We start from the raw sequence: 22607 nt of genomic DNA, 5'->3' as shown, positions 1-22607 counted from the left end.
TACAAAGACATTTAGATAACATATCCAGACAGTTCCTTTCCCCATCCCATCCCTGCCATTCCCTTTTTCCCTATCTCTTGGCATCAGCTCTCACTTTGGCACCTATATCAGATAAATCTAGTAGCTTCCTTTAATCTTTTCTCCTTACCCTATTTTATCAACTGTATAATTAATATGCTTGAAGAATAGTTTTGATTATAGCTACAAAATAGTGAGGAAAGCACTGGATTTGGAATAACAGACATTTTCAAATTTTAGCTTTAATATTTACTAGCTGTTAATGCCTTAGATTGCTTATTTTATTATAAAAATGAAGTTTCTCTTTTTGAAACAAGGACATTATCATTTAACTCAAAGTGGGGCAAAGGGAATGACACCTGGGAATCTACTATGTACTAGGCACTCAGGTATAATTTAATGCATGGCACATAATTATACACCTAATTTAATGCACGGCACATAACTATACTCGAGTACTAAATTTTGTAATAAATCAAGCAAACAAAACCAAACAAAACAGGACTATGACCCCTAGAGTACTGCCCCTTCTGCCTAACAAATAAAAACTTGAGGCAGGGCGCGGTAACTCATGCCTGTAATTCCAGCACTTTGGGAGGCCGAGGCGGGCAGATCACCTGAGGTCTGGAGATCGAGACCAGCCTGGCCAACATGGAGAAAACCCCATCTCTACTAAAATTGCAAAAAATTAGCTGGGCCTGGTGGCGCATGCCTATAATCCCAGCCACTCAGGAGGCTGAGGCAGGAGAATCGCTTGAACCAGGGAGGCGGCGGTTGCAGTGAGCCGAGATTGTGCCATTGCACTCCAGCCTGGGCAACAACAGTGAAACTGTCTCAAAAAAGAAAAAAGAAAATTTGAAATTTACAGCTGACTTTCAAGATCCTCTAATACCTAATTAAAATTTTTCCTTAATACAACATCTACTTGTAATAAAAATTTTAACTAGTATATCATATTATAAAGTTAATGAAAATACCCCTAATCCTGTTCTCAAGAGGAAACCACTATTAGTGGTTTGGTGCATAACCTTCATGGATTTTTTTCTATGCGTAAGTGGCCATTTTCACATAGTTTTTGTTAAAATAAATAAAAACATGTCTTTCCTATACATACTGTTCTATAGCATACTACTTTCATTTAATTTCTAAATGGGATCTCCTAATGATAAACACTTTGGTTGTTTCATTTTTGCTACTTAAAATAATGCTGCAACCAACAGCCTTTTACGTATATGCTGGTATATCCATACAACTAATTGGTTACTGCTGGCATAAATATAAGCTATTTATTTGTACATTTATTATGTATCTTGCAACTGTGATAAGCATCTTAGATTTTGTTAGGTGATAATCTACAAATAATATTTTTGCTCTTCTTATATTTCTATCAATTAAAATCACCAAAAGAATGTTAAAATATAATGGCAACAGCAGTCATATTTGGCTTATTCCTATTTAAGTATTTCTGATAATGTATTTTTTTTTTTTTTTTTTTTGAGATGGAGTCTCGCTCCGTCGCCTGGGCTGGAGTGCAGTGGTGCGATCTTGGCTCACTGCAAGCTCCACCTCCCAGGTTCATGCCATTCTCCTGCCTCAGCCTCCTGAGTAGCTGGGACTACAGGCGCCTACTACCATGCCCGGCTAACTTTTTTTATTTTTAGTAGAGATGGGGTTTCACCATGTTAGCCAGGATGGTTTCGATCTCCTGACCTCGTGATCCGCCCACCTCGGCCTCCCAAATTTCTGGGATTACAGGCGTGAGCTACCGCACCCGGCCTCTGATAATGTATTCTTATTTTAACTATTAAAAAAGCAGAAATGGCTGCTGAATTATATGAAATTTATTTTCTGCAAACTAAGATCCACCACATGTAGCCAATTCTAAAGGTGCTCTGAATATAAGACACATTTGTTAATTCCCACCTGAGAAAAAGGAACTAAAAAACCAGAAAACCTTTTTTATTTCCCAACTTGAATATATTTAAACTTTAAGGAATGTGAATGAGATATCTATAATTATCTAACTTATTAATTTATACACCTAAATAAGATTGCATACTAAATACATTAATTCAGAAATATTGCTCCCTCTCCCCCAAACTCTTCATAGGTAAAGACACCAGTATCTTTACCTTCACTGAAGCTAAATTATGAACGCTCCTGCAGTTTTCTGGCATAACGTAACACATTCCCTCTAAGCTGTGTCTTCAGGTAAAATGTGCAGCAAAAAGCACCTATTTACGTAACATTAAAATAACGAGATTTTTTTTTTTTTGCATTTATCTTATAGGTTTTTATTCATGTAACCCTTATACAGACATCTTACAGAGATCTTTAAACCAGTTGTTTAAAATCACATACAGTCCTCAGAAGAGTGAAGTCATATTGCTGATAACAAGGTCTAAATTTATGTTTATGGCTTAAAAACAATTCTGTCTGATGTTCTCAATAAACATTTCTAACTACATGAGCTAAAGTCTTTGCAGGCACATTTGTTCTCACCTGTTTCATTTGATTTCATTAACCTTTTTGGGTTTGTTGTTGTTCAAAGTAAAGGACAGTGAAAACCCTGTAATATGAGAGTACGATAAAGGTTTGATACATGGTGATTCCCCTCTTTTCTAAAGGATAAATTTGAGGAAGAATCTCCATGTTATCTTTGGGCATATGGTAATCACATACTCCCAGCCCCCAATACATCCTCCTTAATTCAAAATTATGCTCGTATCAAAATTTAGACCCTACCATCTCTTTCCTGAACTTACACTTTCACATATCTATGCTCTAGTTCAACCAAACCAAAGGCACTTTTGTTTTTGTCCCCTATTTTTCTATCTTTGGGCCTTTCACCTTGCTCACAGTATAATTTTGTATCTTCTGGCCTGGAATATTCTTTATTTCTACATCTGAGTCTAACTTATAATCAAAGTCCATTTCAAATGCCTCCTTTTTCCTAAAGTCTTCCTGATATTCCCTTTCCTGCTTGGGAGAGATGTTAATTTCTTCCCTTTTTTTTTGGACATAATTGGGTAGTAGTCAAATTAGTACACACAAAGTAGTGAGCTGTGGAATTAGATTATTTGGATTTAAATTCTGTTTTTACCTCTTATAAGCTGTAAGTTTGGGTACACTACTCACCTTCTCCAGATCTCAGCTTTCCCATCAGTAAAATGGAAATAATTATAGCATCTATACTTACAGGGTTCTTAAAAAGATTAAATGAGAATGTAGGTACCATGTGCAAAGCACTTTAATATTAGCTATTATCCTTATTTGTTTTGTAGAAATTTACCTATATATTTACTATATTATTTAGACTCTTTCAAAGTAGTCGTATCTGGTCCATCTCTGCAGACCTTCAGTATCTGAACTCAATTAGGAAAAAAAGCTGAAAGGACTGTAAAAATGATCAGTTTTATGGACAAGCTATTTCTTTACTTAAGATAACTGAGAGGTATCTGTGACAGTAACCCTTGTATTAACATCTTAAAGAGATCTCTAGACCAGTTATTTACAATGGCTAATGGTTAATGTTGTATCTTAGAGCATTTGGGGAGAAGTGGCACCTCTGGATATGCCAGAAGTACATGTCGATCTGCTGTGCACAGTCCCACTGACTAATAATCAGCACTTCAGCCAGGCAGGGGTGGTCTAGCTTAACAGTTAAGCATCATGCTCTGCCCAAGCTTGCCTCATGAAACCAGTTCAAACAGACTTTAGTAGGGTAGGTAGTTCACAATCGGTGGTTTGTTTTTTTTGTTTTTGTTTTTGTTTTTTTTTGAGATGGGTCATGCTCTGTTGCCCAGGCTGGAGTGCAGTGGCACTATCATAGTTCACTGTAGCCTGGGCTCAAGTGATCCTCCTGCCTCAGCCTTCCAAGTAGCTGGCATTGTGTCTGACAAAGTTCACAACTTTGTGGTCATAAAGTTTTTCAGCAGGAGGCAGCTATTTTTGGTACCTTGTTAAGATCTAGCATATCACTATATGAGACCCTATAAAAACACACAAAAAAGCAATTCCTCATTTACTATGTTCAAGAAACCCATGAAATAAAGTAAATTTTAACAGAAGTACATTTCTTTCCTCACTAAAATAAAACAAGAGATACTGTTCTCTAAGGTGGGATTGGGACCTGAAAGTATGTAAAACAAAAATCATATCTAAAAATAGACTATCCACACAGTACAAAAAGTTTTCAACCTTTCTTTTCTTAAATGTGGAACTCCAATAATTAAAACAAATAAAGACAGCTTCTAAGGTACATTTGCAGAATCATTAAGTCCCTGTAGAACTTTATTTAAAATGGAAGAAACGAAACTATTCTAGGAATCTTAAATTCTGGGTTATAATTTGTAGCTAGCTCCCTTATTAGATAATAAGGTGACCTTGGAGAAGTTAATTATTCTAGACTGAATATACTTCCTATATATATCGAGGGCTCAATTTTATGATTCTACAACACATGCTATAAAAGCATCTAAAACAAAAACATCACTGAAACAAATAATTAATTTTTGTCTCTGCTGTAGAGATAGCATTTAGCCATATTTTTTCTCCAGGAGAGGGAGCTACCTAATTCTTTTAACTTGACATTTATGGTACTGCTCTCTTCTATTCTCACACTCTTTCTTACCATGAAACTCAATGAATTATTTCATTATCTTCTTCATTTGGTAGTAAGTATACATGTATATCCCCAAAGACAAGACATATAACAAATTCCTTTGGAAAAGAAAGAACAGAGCACATACAATTTGCTCAGTTCACTGGTGTTGGTCTACATCCAAAGATAAGCAAGTTAGGAGATTAGTACTCTGCACTTCTGTTCTCAACTAGCTTTATGTGACTTGTAATTTGCATTCTAATTAGGAACTGTTAACAGAATAAAACAGATTTTGTTAAGGTTGGCAAAAGTATGTTTACTTGAATTTAACCAGTCTTGAAAGAAAGGACAGGTACAAAACAAAGCATGTAAATAAATCCCAGCCCTTCAGTTCTACAGAGGTACTGATCACAGAGTGAATGCATGTATAACCAAACTAATCAATTATTTTTGTAGAAAGTGCCTTTAAGTGATTTTCATCTTGTACAAGCAACTCCTGATCTTAAACCAGTATCGAATGACTACATGACCAAATGTTGGACTGAAAGAGGGCCATTTGTAATTAAGAATTGAAAACTTTGTTTCAAAACTAAAAACGAACAGAACCAGAAGCCAGTTTAGAGTTTGGTGATTAGAAAACCCACATGGAGAACTATCATTAGGAAGTTTGCATTACACACATAGTGGCTATGAATTTTATGTCGAATAGCTAATAAGTATTCAATTATGCCAAAAATGCATTATTCCCTTGCAAATAATTACTATTAACTAGTATCAGTGATGTACTATAAATCTTTAATTTTAGAATTACCAGTTTTATTGTTGGATGTATCTGGATTACACTAATCTCTTGAATTCCTTGAACTTTCTGGAACAATCCCCCCAAAGCAGAAGTTAAAATTATTTTGGCCAGGCGCGGTGGCTCCCAGCACTTTGAGAGGCCAAAGCAGGTAGATCACTTGAGGTCAGGAGTTTAAGACCAGCCTGGCCAACATGGTGAAACCCATCTCTGCTAAATTAGCTGGGCATATGTAGAACATAATACAAAAATTAGCTGGGCATAGTGGCATGCACCTGTAGTCCCAGCTACTAGGGCGGCTGAGGCATGAGAATCGCTTGAACCTGGGAAGTGGAAGTTGCAGTAAGCCAAGATTGCACCACTGCACTCCAGCCTGGGCAACAGAGCAAGGCTGTCTCAAAATAAATAAATAAATAAATAAATAAATAAATATTGGCCTGGCGCAGTGGCTCAAGCCTGTAATCCCAGCACTTTGGGAGGCCGAGATGGGCGGATCACGAGGTCAGGAGATCAAGACCATCCTGGCTAACATGGTGAAACCCCATCTCTACTAAAAAACACAAAAAACTAGCCGGGCAAGGTAGTGGGCATCTGTAGTCCCAGCTACTCAGGAGGCTGAGGCAGGAGAATGGCGTAAACCCAGGAGGCAGAGCTTGCAGTGAGCTGAGATCCGGCCACTGCACTCCAGCCTGGGCGACAGAGCGAGACTCCATCTCAAAAAAAATAAATAAAAATAAATAAATAAATAAATAAATAAATATTAAAAAAAAAAGTTCCTGAAGTAATTGTTCTTAGGCTTTCATTAGATACCTCTTAGTGTAAAATCTGACATATCATTCTACAGATTAGAAATAATTAAAAAGAAATGCAGGATTAGTAGAGGCAAGCACAATGAAGGTAATGACAAATCACTGCTGCAAGCAGTGAGGAAAAAAAAAAGAAATGACATATTCTTTGTACCGTAAATTATGTGTAGAATCCAGGCTGGGTGAGGTGGCACTTGCCTGTAATCCCAGCACTTTGGAAAGCCGAGGCAGGTGGATCACCTGAGGTCAGGAGTGTGAGACCAGCCTGGCTAGCATGGTGAAACCCCATCTCTACTAAAAAATACAAAAATTAGCTGAGCGTGGTGGCAGGCACCTGTAGTCCCAGCTACGTGAGAAGCTGAGGTGGGAGGATTGCTTGAACCTGGGAGGCAGTGGTTGCAGTGAGCCAAGATTGCACCACTGCACTCCAGCCTGGGTGACAGAGTGAGACTCTGTCTCAAAAAAAAAAAAAAAAAAAAAAAAGTGTAGAATCCTCTTTTAAAAAAAGACAATTATATCAGTAATAATGTATGTCTACTAAATTGTTCAAGCACATTAAAGAAAAAAAAAGATTTTTTCTGAAACACATTTTCAGTGAAACACAGAAAATGTGTTTCAGAAAAAATGTCTTTTCTTTGTTATTGAACACAAGACATGGTATGCCTCTTAATTTTCCTTAGCAGGCCATTTATATCACGAATCACAAATGTTAAAATAGTGTTCTGGCCACTGCTAATCCATAAAATGTTGCAATGCATTGTTCTCACCTGCTGAGGATGTTGTATGGGTTGGGAAGATGAAACCCCTGTTAAGCTACTTGAGGATGGCTGACCCTGGCTCTGCCCCTGTGCCTGAAGGAAAGAAGTGAACACAACAAATTAGAGAAGGCTTAAAGTAAGTGTATAGAGGTCAGGCTTTTGCAACGAATATTTAATCTCCTCAGAGTTTGCTTGATCAAAATGAAACATTAACCTGATCATGCATGGGAGATGCCTCGGGGTCATCTTTTGTAAGAAAAATTTAGAGAAGGATCATATCACACAACATGTTCTAATCCCAACCCATGCAAAACCCACTGGTAGTGAAAACCTAAGCTGTCAATGCTGCTCAGGCTGTAATTTTAGCTGGCTAGAATAGTCAGAGTCATCATAAAATGTGTTATTAGAAATACAATAATCAGGAACAAAGTGTTAATACTATCAATCTGAAATTTAGCTGAAAAATTAAAGAAAGGTATTTGGTAATGCTAATGTGGTAATACTTCTTGTAGTGCCACAATGACTTTTATCAAAAGTATCAAAAAATCTGTTATCATCATCAACTGCTAAGTACCTAGGACGATCATTGCTATCCAGGAGCAACAGTGCCACCCCCAGGGGGGCACTGGGCAATATGTGGAGATACTTCTGGTTGTCACAAGTGAGGGAGATGCTGCTACTAGTATTTAGGAGGTATAAACCAAGGATGTTGCTAAATATCCTACAATACATAGAACAGTCCACCACAGCAAAGAATTATCCAACCTCAGATGTCAACAGCGTTGAGTCTGAGAAACCCCAACTAGAGCGTTCTGATTATTGAGAAGTCCAAATTAAAACAAATGAGAAAGTGAGAAATGAATGCAGGACTATATATAGGTACGTTAAAGAAGTGAAAAGGCTACCGCTTTTGTCATTCCATTTCAGTTTAGAAGGGGTTCCTTAAAGCTTACATGGATATAATATCACATTCCACTGCAGCTTAACTATTGTAAGCATTGATTCCTTCTGTAGTATGTCTATACATTAACCACCTGGTATTTTTTACTTTGGAAAGTCTAAAGGATAATTACTGGCAATACATTAATATTTATAATAGGGGCTGCAACTTGAATACTGATGTGTATATACTGCATGCCCATGTATAGTTTTCAAGCTTCTGGATCTTTTTGTGTCTTAGTACAACTCTAAATAATTGATAATTTGTGTAATTTTGGGAGTTGTTTATGCTCCTGATGAGGGAAGAACATAGGAAGAAAGTAGGAAGAACAACACATAGTACTTTTTAAAAGAGTAGAATATGTAGGATATCCAAATGTCTTCAATATATAACTGCATAGTCTTCTACGTGGATTTTACAAGATGTACACATTTGATAAAATATACCAAATGAATATATGAAACAGTAAACACTGACTGTACTTTTGAATTCTATTACGTTCATTACGTTGTCTTTATATGCTAAGTGTGTATATGCTCATACACATAAATAACTAAAATCAAATTTGTTGAGGAAAATACAAGGCCTGAGATGTCTACTCTTCCTTAGCTTGCAACATATCACAAATTCTTATAACAAAAAAAAGCCCACCACCCACTAGATTGTTAGTTGCTAGAAATTAGAATCAGTCCTTAATTTTATGAATTAGCATTTTATTTGGACATATAATAATACACAGCAACCTGCTTGACTGATGCCATTTTAAAAAGGCATTTTCATTTAAGGCAAATTCCTAAACTGTTTCCTTTTCTATCTTTTTTTGTTCCCGTAAGATATATTTTGTCTTTTTAGATCCTTCTACACTAATGAAAATTCTGTGTATTATTACTACTACTCCAAAAAAAGCATTCCCTATTTTCCTTTTTTTGATATTTTACAGAAAAAAAATTTACCCTATTTTTTAAAAACTTGTTTGGAGGAAGAAAGTAATATTTAAGGCCGGGCGCGGTGGCTCAAGCCTGTAATCCCAGCACTTTGGGAGGCCGAGACGGGCGGATCACAAGGTCAGGAGATCGAGACCATCCTGGCTAACATGGTGAAACCCCGTCTCTACTAAAAAAATACAAAAAAACTAGCCGGGCGAGGTGGCGGGCGCCTGTACTCCCAGCTACTCGGGAGGCTGAGGCAGGAGAATGGCGTAAACCCGGGAGGCGGAGCTTGCAGTGAGCTGAGATCCGGCCACTGCACTCCAGCCTGGGCGACAGAGCGAGACTCCGTCTCAAAAAAAAAAAAAAAAAAAAAGAAAGTAATATTTAAGATTTGTATTCCTAAATAATGCTGGGTCAACCATACATTATATACACTTGCATTTTCACTACTGGTTGAAAATAATGTGCATAGGGATAGAAGTCATTGATTTTTGATGAATGACTAAAATTCTAGTTTTTGCGTTCTTTTTTCCACCGGTTTTCACATATAATAGGTAAATCAGGTAGCTTCTCTCATATTTTGTTTTTAAATACATATATGTAGTTCACAACCCTCCAAAGATGGGGAAACTCTACTGATAAAATTAAACAATATTTCTCAAAAATCCATGATTCAGGGAAATGAGGAATAGAAAATTTAAATGTTGTGGTGCAAAGTAGGGTAGTTTAAAATAATTGTGGAAGTTTTCCTATAACCTGTGGATGAAGTGCAGATCCTCCTGAAGAAAATGAGGCAGTTAAGACCTGCTGAGATGTGGTTCCTTGGGGGAAACAGAAGAAAAGTGGGGATTCTTGTAACACTGTCTGAGGCAGATGGATAAAGGGTAATGAGACGTCAGAGCCAAAAGATGCAGCTGCTCCCCCTGTAGGGGGAGGTGACTGAAAATCACTGGGGTCTGAAGAAGTGATTTGTGAGGAATCACTGGAATATTCTGGGCTTCCTATTGGCCAGTTCTGTCCGATAGGCTCTACCACAGAAACGGTCAATTCTGGGGCATGGTAATTATGCTTTTCTTCAGTCACAGGCTGCAGGTAGCCATGTAATCCAACTGATTGAGGAGGCAGTTCTTCTTGATTCAAGTCCACTGCAACCTGCCGATTTCGGTAAACACGCTGAGGTAAAATTCCACCTCCTTCTCCTGAAGAGGAGCTTGGTGTGTGAACATGAAATTCAAATACACAGTTGCTTCTGCTCTCATTGTTATGAGTTAACACAGCGGGCGCAGAATGAGGAACAAAGACAGGGTGAAATTTCAAACGTGTAGCATCTGTACTGATAGGTGCAGAAATACTAGAGAGGGGAGATCCTGGACTCAATCCAGAATCTAATCTTAGATTCTGAAGGTGTCCTACCAGGAAAGCCTGTCCAGATGGAAATTCAAAGACAGAACTTGAAGTAGGGCCCCCTTGTACTGGCTTCTGTTCAGGTATCTGTTTCATAGGACTTGACAGTACTGATGAGTTGTATGGAATGCCCTCATACTGTTCTGCCACCTGGGCCTGGTACTGTACCCCAGCTAGATACACTGCTTCCTGAGGAATAAAATAGTGAGCTTCTTCTGGAAGTACTAGTCCAGGTCTATAATCACTGTAAACTTGAGATGGTTCACACATAGGATGGACCTGTATCTCACATGACTCTCCAGTTACTCTACTGGCTGTAGTACCCAGCATAACTACAGCCTCTGGTGTCCAGTGAGTTGGGCTGCCCCCAGGCGGAAGAAGACTCTGGCCGACAGTCCTCAGCAGGGGTGGGAGGTGGTGAGTTTGGGCTTCCAGGAAGGAGGTGCTCTTACGCCGCTGGGAAATGGCTACTTTCGGTGGGCAGGTGGGAGGTGGTGAGAAAGAAACTGGACGTTCATGAATAGTTGGGAAAAATATCTGTGATTCTGGGTATGTTGGGGTCCCCCCACACGGATGCGCCATGGACTGAGGCTGTATCAACATGAATAAGACAAGTAATTCATACATTCATATGTGAAATTACATCAGACATGCACAACTGGGTAGTTTTGTGTAACCCTATGAAATGGTTACACCAAATTTATAATTAATAAATAACAATGCTTCTGGAAATTATGTGCACAGTAAAAACCCATTAAATACATCCAGGGCCAATGAAATCAATCTGTGGGCTCTTTGCTTTAGATAAGAGCTGCTTTTCCATAACTTTTCTCTCTCAAAGGAAATGAAGAATTAAGCTTTGTAAGTAATTATTTCGTTTTTACCCACACTTAAAGTTTACTCTTAAGCATTAATGTAAATTATATCAACAGAAAAAGAGTTAAAGAATAAGAACTAAAACACGGCATAAAAGCCCGACTAGATCTATACTATAAGAAGTGTGCTTTAATTTAACTTAATTTAATTTAAAGTGAACTAACTTGCCCTATATACTACTTATACTGTGATATGTTAGAGGCCTTCAGTGTTATTTTCTTATCAATTAATAGTATGCCTTCTAACTAGAAATCAGAAGAGATTTTTGGTAGATAGGAAAAGATGCATAATTTGACTAGTGACAGTAATGTCTTTCTCCTATCTATCCCAAACTAGATGATTAATAGTTTTACTATATTTTTACTACACGAAACATGTTACAGAGTTAAATCACAAAATGTCCACTTTTCTGATCCTAAATAAGAGTTGCATAACCATGAAATTTCTTTTTTCTTTTTTTGAGATAGAGTCTTGCTCTGTCGCCCAGGCTGGAGTGCAGCGACACAATCTTGGCTCATTGCAACCTCCGCCTCCTGGGTTCAAGGGATTCTCCTGCCTCAGCCTCCCAAATAGCTGGGACTACACACGTGTGCCACCACATCCAGCTAATTTTTGTATTTTTAGTAGAGACGTGCTTTGCCATGTTGGCCAGGCTGGTCTCAAACTCCTGACCTCCAGTGATCTGCTCACTTCGGCCTCCCAAAGTGCTAGGATTAGAGGCATGAGCCACCAAGCCCGGCTGTAACCATGAATTTTCTGATTCTGACATCCTGGTATTCAAATCAACTGACAAGGGTAATATAAATGACAGCCAAATTTATTTGATAGCACTTTTTATTCAAGAAGCAGTTCTAGATTTAAGACTAAATTTAGAAACATAGCTTGCCAAATGCAAACAATATACACTATAATAAATCAGTATCGGCTGGGAGCGATGGCTCACGCCTATAATCCCAGCACTGTGGGAGGCTGAAGGGGGTGGATCACAAGGTCAGGAGATCAAGACCATCCTGGCCAAACATGGTGAAACCCATCTCTACTAAAATGCAAAAATTAGCTGGGTGTGGGGGCATGCGCCTGTAGTCCGAGCTACTCGGGAGGCTGAGGCAGGAGAATCACTCGAACCCGGGAGGCAGAGGTTGCCGTGAGTCGAGATCATGCCACTGCACTGCAGCCTGGCAACAGAGCAAGATTCCACCTCCAATAAATAAATAAATAAGCAAATAATTTACTATCACAGACTCCCCCGTTTAAAATAATTCAGTTTCATTCTTCCATAGGAAAGATCCTTATCGAGCTGGCAAAGTAGATCAACTGTTCACAATAGCTAAAAGAGGATTTCTATTTTCAATAAGAATGCTCATTTTATTGTTATTTACTCATGGTATGTCTCAAAGCCATAATATTGTACAGTTCTTCATTCTCCTAAGTAAAAATCAGAAAATTCTAGGGTTGCTAGTCAGAAAGTTAACTATACTCTTTATTTGGAAAAGCAGCAGCAAGAACCCACATGCTTAAAATAATTTTAAGAAATATATCTTTTATAAACATTAATGGAGCCAAAGAAAGTCACACAAAGAGCTACAGTCCCACCTTAGGTTGAAACCTAAGGAAAAAATACTCCCATGGGGGAACATTATGTAGCCCTTTGGTTTGCTGACACATCATCTTACATAAATGATTAAATTAAAATAAATGTTCACTCCAAGGTTATCCTTTGCTGACTAAGGTTATTAAAAAAAAAAAAAAGGACTCATCCAGTTTCATTAGTGTCTCCTTAGAATAAAGTGAGGAGAAAAAATGTTTGGGTAATGTTTGATAAAATTTGCTTTTGATTAAGGCAATAACTTTAAAATTAAGTAATACTTTTAAAACTAGAATACGAAAATGAAAGAATTTTATGTTGATAGGAAATAGGAAGATATAATAAAAGGTAAATTTTATTGGACACATGCTGGTATGTGCCAAGGACATTATAAGTATTCTCTCTCATTACCTCCTTGCTTTTTATTCCCCCTTAGAGCCTCATTACAAAAAAAGTTTCCTATAGGAATAACTGGTATCCTAGAAGCATAATATAACTGAGTTTAGTCCTGTTCTTTATTCAATTTTAATTAAAATCCTTGTTGCCTGGATGTATTCATTGGTAACAACTGTTCATTTGTCAGAAGTTACAGTTACATACAGCACTGACAAAGAGGGAAGGCAGGCTGGAGCGCCGGTGCTTGCGCTGAGAGGCAGAGTGCACAGGCAGGACACTCTCCGATGCTTTAGAAAGCTTTTCGGCAAAAGTTTCCTCAGGGGCAGTCCGAAGGAGGGAAGGAGAAAGAGGTGCAGACAGCACTGGTGGTGGGGTGGAAGGAGCACTGGGAGAGATGCGGGACAGAGAGGGAACAGCAGAAAGATGGGGAACACAAACCGACATGCTACGGCCACGACGAGGCTAAACAGAAAACAAACACACACATGAAAACACAGTACTTTGAAAACAAAATAAACAAAAGTACAATGATAACAGGGCATAGTTGCATAAAGAAATGTTCCATCCTCTCCCAATTCCACAAAGTCAGTTTTTTTTTTGAGGAGAGCTGTAACTCAACATAGCACATCTGACAGATCACAACTATTCACAACTATTCTAGGTTGTCAGTCAAGTACAGGTTTTTTTAATGAATGATCATGATAATGATCAATTATCATGCTAAATATTCTGAAATAACACCAAGTGTTATGAGTGTATGAATTTAAGAATGACCAGCTGACTGAAGGGTGCAGACAGGGAAAGCAATGAATATTAGCTTGCAACTTTGGCAAACTTAAGATTCAACAAGAATGAATTCTATTAGTTTAAAGTACATTAAAAGATACAGAGAATTTTAAGATTGGATTATTTTGCGAGAGCTCTGGAAACCTCAGAAAAAGACTCTCATTTCTATTTTAGAAGACATGAGATGGAAAGTTGCTGGCTCACAGTATTTCTTATACTTGCCACTCTTTATTTGTAAAGGTAAAAAGTCATGATCTACTACTAGGAAAAAGTTTGGCTTTCTAGAAGAAATTCACAACTGGATATAGGAAATATTTTGTACTTTTACAAAGTAATCAATGGGAGAATATCTTCAATCTGGATCTCTGAAGAATAATTTAGGCCGGGCGTGGTGGCTCACACCTGTAAATCCTGGCACTTTGGGAGGCCGAGGCAGGTGGATCACTTGAGGTCAGGAGTTCGAGACCAGTCTAGCCAACATGGTGAAATTGAGTCTCTAATAAAAAAATACAAAAATTAGCTGGGCATGGTGACGGGTGCCTGTAATCTTAGCTATTGGGGAGGCTGAGGCAGGAGAATCGCTTGAGCCCAGGAGGTGGAAGTTGCAGTGAGCCAAGATCATGCCACTGTATTCCCACCTGGGAGACAGAATGAGACTCTGTCAAAAAAAAAAAAAAAAAGAGGCCGGGCGCGGTGGCTCAAGCCTGTAATCCCAGCACTTTGGGAGGCCGAGACGGGCGGATCACGAGTTCAGGAGATCCAGACCATCCTGGCTAACACGGTGAAACCCCGTCTCTACTAAAATACAAAAAAAATTAGCCGGGCGAGGTGGCGGGCGCCTGTACTCCCAGCTACTCGGGAGGCTGAGGCAGGAGAATGGCGTGAACCCGGGAGGCGGGGCTTGCAGTGAGCTGAGATCCGGCCATTGCACTCCAGCCTGGGCAACAGAGCTAGACTCCGTCTCAAAAAAAGAATAACTGAAAAAATTTTTCAGGCACAGGGTTTAATACAGTTATAAGGCAGTATGAGCAATACTATAAAGGTCGTCTTGAATAAGACTGTTACTTTCCTTTTAGATGTTGTGAACTATGAAAACTATGTTTTCATTTCCAAAACTTGGCTGTGTAGAATGCTTTGGGTCAAATCTGTGGCCCACCAATAGCAAGGATTTAAAAATCATCATATGATTATTTAGTTCACTCCTGTTTTAATTTCTCTCCAGCCTTATTTCTTTTATTCTAATTTCTAAAATTTCACTTATAATTTGTCTATGTTATTGTAAGCCACATTCCTGAAATGAGACAAGAATAGAATTAGACAAATTTATAAATTCTCAATATTTAATAAGTCTTCATAATACCTCCATAGAATACTGTCATTAAAAAGCAAGAACGTTTGCTTTTAGAGCATCAAGAAACATGGCTGTATTAGTGGCTCAAATACTTAGGATCTTCATGTCATTCTACTTGCTTTCTAAAACAGAGAACTAATGCTCCCCCATGATGAGTATAGACAAGAGAAAATTTAAAAAAACAAAACAAGAGTTTTAGCAAAATCTAGTTATAATAATCCAGAAAAAAAATCAATTAAAAGTAGAAACTGACAAGAAATGCTGACAAGTAATATTTGTCAGAACACAAAAATATATTTTCTGTGCAGCCTTTATAAAGTTCTTCTATCCTACCCTCACTTAATTATTTTAAAGAGAGAAAGTAGATTGTTAAAAAAAAATTAGTACATTAGTTGTTTTTTATTTGTGTTATTGTGGCCATTCATCTTGAGACCTAGCCAAAGCAGGATTAAATGGACTCTGAAACAAATGAACATCTTTTATTCCAAGCTGTAGAATAAAAAAATCAGAACAAGCAGAAGTATTTTCTTAACAAAGATTTTCATTTAAAGAAGGGCAAGAATTCCACAAAGTTTAGATTAAAAGCTTTCTGAGAAGGAGGGGGAAATCTGTCTGCTTAAAGATCTCACTAAACAAGTGCTATTCGGTGACAAGTTACTTATTTTCTAGTACCTTTCAGAGGCAGATGACGTATTTTATTTTCCTCTGAGGTCAACAGAAGAAACGGGGTATTATCTGATGATCTACTTTAACATTCTCTATATGAGAAGCAAGAGTGCCTAATGTAAAACATAGGATAATTGTGTGTGTGTGTGTGTGTGTGTGTGTGTGTGTGTGTGTGTGTGTGTGTCTGTGTCTGTGTGTACAAGCATAAAATGTTTCAGGAAATAATTTCCGTAAGTTGATTCTGAAATCAGTAATAAAACAGTTACCAACTAAAGGGAAAAAGCAAAAGAACATATACTAGGGAAAGAACTTGTATCCAACACAGACTTTAAAAGGCAGGAACACACACAGCAACTGATGATTAACTCAACACAAGCGCTAAATTAAACAGTCATTCAAATAAAGGATTCCCTCAATCTAGAGTACCCACATGCAGCATTCTATAATGGTTTGAAGGTCTTACCTGTGTTTTGTACGATATGGAATCTTACAGGAAATACTTAGTAATTATTTTAACAAGCTTTTGAAAAACTCTCCTTGCCCCACCCGCAAAACATTTGTACGTCCAGCTTTTATTGCTGTGAATAGTTTCAACTCAAGTGCTAAAGAGAGCATTACCTTTAGTAAAAATGCAGACTAGTCTAAATCTTGTATGTAGTTGCTTCATGTAGGCAGTTCAGCTAATGCCCACACATTAATGTCTATATCCTACTCTACCAGGACTACTCTAATTATACTCTAGAATAAGCCTTTAGAGATACAGCATTTTATATTTTCTACTTCAGACTCATACTGCTACTTGGTTTGTACAAAGAATTTTAATTTAGCAGACTATCCATTGGCCCTCACTGTAGTATTACATTCCCTTAAGCATTTACTTACCACACTTGAGGGTGGATATACCCCATGGGGCTGAGATTGTGCTTGGACAGCAGAAGGTACATGCCCTGGGACTGTGCCTGCAGAATGTGCCTGTTCATGTTGGGAACCATATGAAACTGTCTGCTGGCTGCTCACACGAGATTCTGTGAAGACAGAGGATCCCTGACCACTGTCAACCGTCCCATCAGCTGAAGGAAAAATGAATCACCCAAAAAAAAAAAAAGGAAAAAGAGAGAGAAAGACAAATCACAAAACGGAGGTTCACATTTTCTCATATTTTAGACCCATTATATTAGGGGTAACTAGTTATTCTTTGCACAGATTTGAACTAAATAAAAAATGAATTACGGCCATATTCCTTAGATTTCTATATTTAAATGAGGAATCCATATGGCTATCACAGAATCTTATCACCTGAAGACTAAGGGAAACAACATGGAACACTATAAGCCTTAAATTTGACACAGCTTTCAAAGTATGGAGGCCAGAAGGTTCTCAGTGTTAAACAGGTAATTAAATTAATAACCAGTGTTCTCATTAGTTTTTAGTCTATACACCACTCAGCTTTGCTAAAAGAGCTCAACCAGACTGATGGGTTCAATTTTAGTAGCCAAGCCGCTTCATTCTTCATTATTAATTCCATTTTATTTAAATAAATTGTGAAAAGTAGAAATCTACAAATTGAAACCTCCAGGATGTTGGAGTTTATAAAATTATTTTGTATCCTAATCACATTTCCTTACCACCCCATCCTTCTATTCTCCTAGTCACAGATATAAGAATCAAGAGAAGCTAGACAACAACCATTTCAAATTTTGTATAATAGTAGGATTCATAATTCAAAACCAAGAAGCCAATGCAAAATAACAAGAAGCTAAAAAAACCAATTAGGAGAATCATTAGCCTATCTGTCCACTTCCCAAGATACGTACATAACACAGATATACTGGGTTGCTGGTACTGTAGCTGTTGATGTTGATCTGCCTCGGGTTCTTCAGGTTCTACTTGTGTAGAAACTGAAGCTGAAGTGGTAGAAGCCGTAGGTACGCCGGTGCTAGCAGAAGGGAGCTGCTTGATTCCTGTCTGGGAAGCATTTGATTGTTCTACCTGCTGTTTGACACTGCTCTCTTCCTGCTTTTTTTTTTCTTGCTCCTCCCGTACCAACTGCCGCTGCTCTCGTTTTCTCTTAATTAATGATACTCTGTCTTTGATAGCTTTAGCCATGGTCTTGTGATCACCTTCACAGACATACCCAGACTCTACCTACAGAATAAAAGGGTATATTAAGCAGTAGTATACTGAAAGAAAACAACACCCGCCCATTCGCCCCCCCACCGCCCAAAAAAAGGCATTGTAAAAAAGTCGAGAAGAGGAGGAACAAAGAATTCTCTCAGGACTGGCCTTAACCGAACTGTAAAATTCCTGGTCTGCATTATGCATTTCCCTACCATCTTTGTAGATACTTGAGGAGTGGGTACCACCATTTTTGCAGAAACTCGAAGGGTAGGTATACCTTCACTCCTTATAACAAATAACAAAACAATGGGGCAACTAAAACCTCAGTTCCTAAACCAAGTAAGGTACTCTGTTCTATTCACTGTATTTCCCCCTCACTTGTAACAATTAACATTAACCTGTGTTGATTTTACTTTCTTTTACAAGGCAACCACTTAATCTGATAAAACAACTGTGGTATGAATATGAAGATTTAACACTCCTCCTCCCCTCCAAAAAAGCCAAAAAGCTCAGATAATACAAACAACTAACAGTTAAACACAAGTAACTCATACCTGATCTCTTCCCAGAGGCAACTACCACTTTTGAATGGTTCTTATAAATCTGAGTAGAGATATTCTGAGTTATCTTTCCATAATAATTAGCTATTTTGGGCACTATGGCAAGCATAAATTTGGGGAAGGGTTTCCTTATGGAAGAGTGATCTTTTAGACATACTTCAAATAATAATACATCAAAGCCTTCCTACTAATATTTGATCAGGAAAACTCTCTTCAAAGTAAAAACAATTCATGGTCCTATGTCTGTTTATAGGGTTCATCCAGATAACTGATCAAAGGCAAATGCACCAATATGTAGAAACATAACTTGTCATTCTAAATGAATGATGCTTATATAAACTGGGAGTCACTCAATCTTACAGACTTTTCAAAATGACTTTGGAATGCATTCTACTAGTTCTACCTATCTATCTCATCCATCTATCCCTATGTATATATATCTCTCTCTACATATTTTCTCAAAAATAACTTTTGGCCAGGCGAAGTGGCTCACACCTGTACTCCCAGCACTTTGGGAGGCTGAGGTGGGAGGATCACGCCTGCCTATACTAAAAATACAAAAACTAGTCAGGCGTAGTGGCACGTCCCTATGGTCCCAGCTTCCCGGGAAGCTGAGGCAGAAGGACTGCTTGAGTTCAGGAGTTTAAGGCTGCAGTAAGCTCTGATTATCAGGCCACTGCACTCCAGCCTGGTGACAGAGCAAGACCCTGTCTCTCTCTCCCTCAAAAAAAAAAAATTTACTTTTAAAAAAGACTATAAAATCTAACACCCATTATAAAAGCAATACAAAGAAGGGAGTTAAAAAAACAAAAAACAAAAAACACACACTGGAAAATCCCACTAATCAAAGATAACTTTTAGGGCCATCACAATTTTCTGTCAATGGGATATGTCACACACAGCACTTCATCAACTGCTTTTTTGCTTAATAATAGTATCGATGTATATAAGTCTAGATCAATTTTTAAATGGCTAGTTAATGTCAATTTACCATTTCTTGAGCAACATCTTCTGGGACATCTCTCTCTAAATCAAAAGAAAACTCAATAGCTTCATTGTCTTTGTATTTTCCCTTTAATTTCTTAATATCTTCAATACGTAGCCATAATTTTATGGCTATTTTTTCTCCATCGTCTTCTTCTGCTAATTCTACCCGTACTCCTGTTTCCTCTTGGAAGAAGGCATGATTCAAAAGGTCTTTGATGGAATATCTTCCAAACAGAGGGGAAAGAAAAGGAACAAAAATAAAACACCATTAGTTTGAAAAAATAATTTTCAAATGTGGCCAATTATTGTTATTCACAGAAGAAAAAAAATGGGAAAAAATACATGGGAAAGTTTATAACTCATTTTTACATTGCTGCATTTGAATGGTAACTACAGAGGTTTACTCTCAAGTTATAAATCATCATAACAATCTCATTCATGAATAAGAACTGATAGTGATAATTTTTAAATCCAATGATCTCTTTAGTAATAGTATACTAGTAATGGTGAGCTAACACAATTGGCTCTATTAAAGCTTCAAAATACCACATGATCATTTATATAGCATTTTATAAGTAACATAAATCTTCAAATTTATGATCTTGTTGACCAACACCCAATTCAATATCATCTCCTGATTATTGGGAAATGGAGGCGCAGAAAGGTTGAGAATCTTGCTCACAGTTATAAAAGGTGTAAATGCTGAAATAAAAACTAGAAAATAAATATTTTTGTTTCTAGTTTGGTACCTTCTAACACAGTAAGCTTTATTTACACCAATAAGTTCTCTTAATCCTTGTTCAATAATTTGTGTACTGGGCAAGCAGAAGTCTGATTGCGAAACAGTCTTAAGATAAAATTATTTCAATATGCCAATAATCTAATAAGCTGCTCCAGCAAGAGTTGAAACAGGCTGGGTGCAGTGACTCACACCTGCAATCCCAGTACTTTGGGAGGCCAAGGTGGGTGGTTCACCTCAGGTCAGGAGTCCGCGACCTGCCTGACCAATATGGTGAAACCCTGTCTCTACTAAAAATACAAAAATTAGCCGGGCGTGGTGATGTGCGCCTATAGTTCCAGCTACTCAGGAGGCTGAGACAGGAGAATTACTTGAACCTGGGAGGCAGAGGTTGCAGTGAGCTGAGACTGTGCCACTGTACTCCAGCCTAGGTGACAGAACAAGACTATGTCAAAAAAAAAAAAAAAAAAAAGAGTTGAAACAAACATTCCTTTGTTTATAGTAAAAAAAAAAAAAAAGTTCTTGAAGAGATTTAATGACCCAGCATATATACAAATGAAAACTCAAACTAAATTTTTACTTAATAAAGCCTTAAAAACCATGAAGTTAAGCTCTCCTAAATAATGATGTTATAAAAAGAACAAGACTGGAGAGGTGAAATGATGGCATTCTTTAATTTGGTTGATATATCTGGTTGCTCTCATTCTTCAGGTGGTTGATTATGCTCAATTTGCAATTTATATTTGTACTAGCTGGTCTCCTTTTTCTTTTTTGGAGGATGGAAGGGGTGGCAAAGATAGACTGTTTTCCAAAAGCAGACACTGGACCTTCACCATGCCTAACGGGTGATGAATCAGCTATATGGGAGATCAGATACTTGCTACTCCTCTAAGAAAACTCCTCTGTTAGTACAAATGACAAAGCCACATCTCTTTCTAACCCCTGGGTGAAGTCTTCTCTTTTTACTTAGGAATTTTTGTGTTTTGCTCTTCTTCAATTCCGGCATAAGGACAGCAAATCAGACCTATAATAGTTCAGTTGACTTTAAAGAGCCAAGGTTTTATTTCACCATTTAGAATTCAATGGTAAAGGACTAAGGAAAGATTTCCTGTGTTAGATACTAAACTCTTTTTTGAGTTTCACAAATCATGCTGATGTTTTAAGTAAGTAGTTCTCATGGAATGTAGCTATGTTTACGGTGGTTCTGGTTTACTGAAACTCTACCAAACCATATTTTTACAGTGTTCCAGTATATCACATCTGTATAACCATAATGAACAAAACCCTATCTTTAAAAATGTTACAGGCACAAATAGAGAAACCAATCACAAATATTAAATACACCGAAGAATGAGTGTTGTACTCAAAGCACATTACTTTTTAGGTTTTGTTCAAGTATCACTCAGGTCAAAAGAGGCAACTTACCTTTCATCTTTGTTTTGTCGTATGCATCCTTCAATAATTTCCTTCACTTCAGGAATTGCTACTTTGTCAAAACTGGCTGGCTTCACCCCCTGAAAAGCATAAACAGAAATACATTAATAAAAAGCAGGGTCTTTGACCTTTGTTTTTTAAATTTCCAATTAAGGTTCTTCTAGGTTCCTTTCTTACTATCCTGGCTTTTTTTCTGATTTGCCTGCAGGAGTTGGTCCACATTACCCTGCAGTGTCACAGTTGGGTAGTGGCAATTTAGCTCTTCACAAGAAAACATGGAACAGTGACAGTGGGGTCACTTACTTCCATATGTGGCAATGAAAAAATTTTGGCAGATGTTAATAATATCTTCTGCTGTGTTTCAAGTAAAGGGTTATTGACTAAAAAAGAAAGCTAAATGTTCTAATCGGTTAGAAGATCTTTTGTTCAACCTTGTTCCCTAAACACATCAATCAATACAGGATTTAACTATTTGGAACACCAAACTCATGTGTGGGCATGAATTCATATGCTTAGTTTGGCAGACATTGTATTATCATAGTAATCTTTAACAAACTCAAAGGAGTTGAGGATTTATATTGTTTTGGTATGATAACTGAAGGGCAAATTGTCCTGCACAAATAAAACACACTGAAAAGTAAAATACTGGACCCATGCGAAAGACAAGCTCTGCAATTAATCTCAGAAGAAAACTCATTACCACTATTACATGTGATACTACATAGTAGTCATCACAGTAATAGTTTAGAATCTTTATAAAGAATAAATAAATTCTTTCTTTTTTTAAAAAATTTTTCCCCGAGATGGAGTCTTGCTCTGTTGCCAGTATGGAGTGCAGTGGTGCGATCTTGG

At 37.6% G+C, this 22607-nt stretch overlaps 1 protein-coding gene across 34 annotated transcripts in view; it reads right to left on the bottom strand.

Annotated features, from left to right (window-relative positions):
• Window positions 1-22607, bottom strand: part of WNK1 (WNK lysine deficient protein kinase 1) — a 156970-nt gene that overhangs the window by 32312 nt on the left and 102051 nt on the right. For 17 of the 34 annotated variants that reach the window (NM_001414862.1, XM_077952643.1, XM_077952646.1 and 14 more), the window contains 5 exon segments: window positions 6994-7077; window positions 16800-16987; window positions 17732-18062; window positions 19587-19806; window positions 21747-21835. In NM_001414862.1, the coding sequence (NP_001401791.1) occupies window positions 6994-7077; window positions 16800-16987; window positions 17732-18062; window positions 19587-19806; window positions 21747-21835 (912 nt within the window). 34 annotated transcript variants of the gene reach the window in all.

This window comes from Macaca mulatta, chromosome 11 (genome assembly GCF_049350105.2).
Source record: "Macaca mulatta isolate MMU2019108-1 chromosome 11, T2T-MMU8v2.0, whole genome shotgun sequence".
Lineage (NCBI taxonomy): Eukaryota > Metazoa > Chordata > Mammalia > Primates > Cercopithecidae > Macaca > Macaca mulatta.
This window is presented reverse-complemented; position numbering and strand designations above follow the sequence as displayed.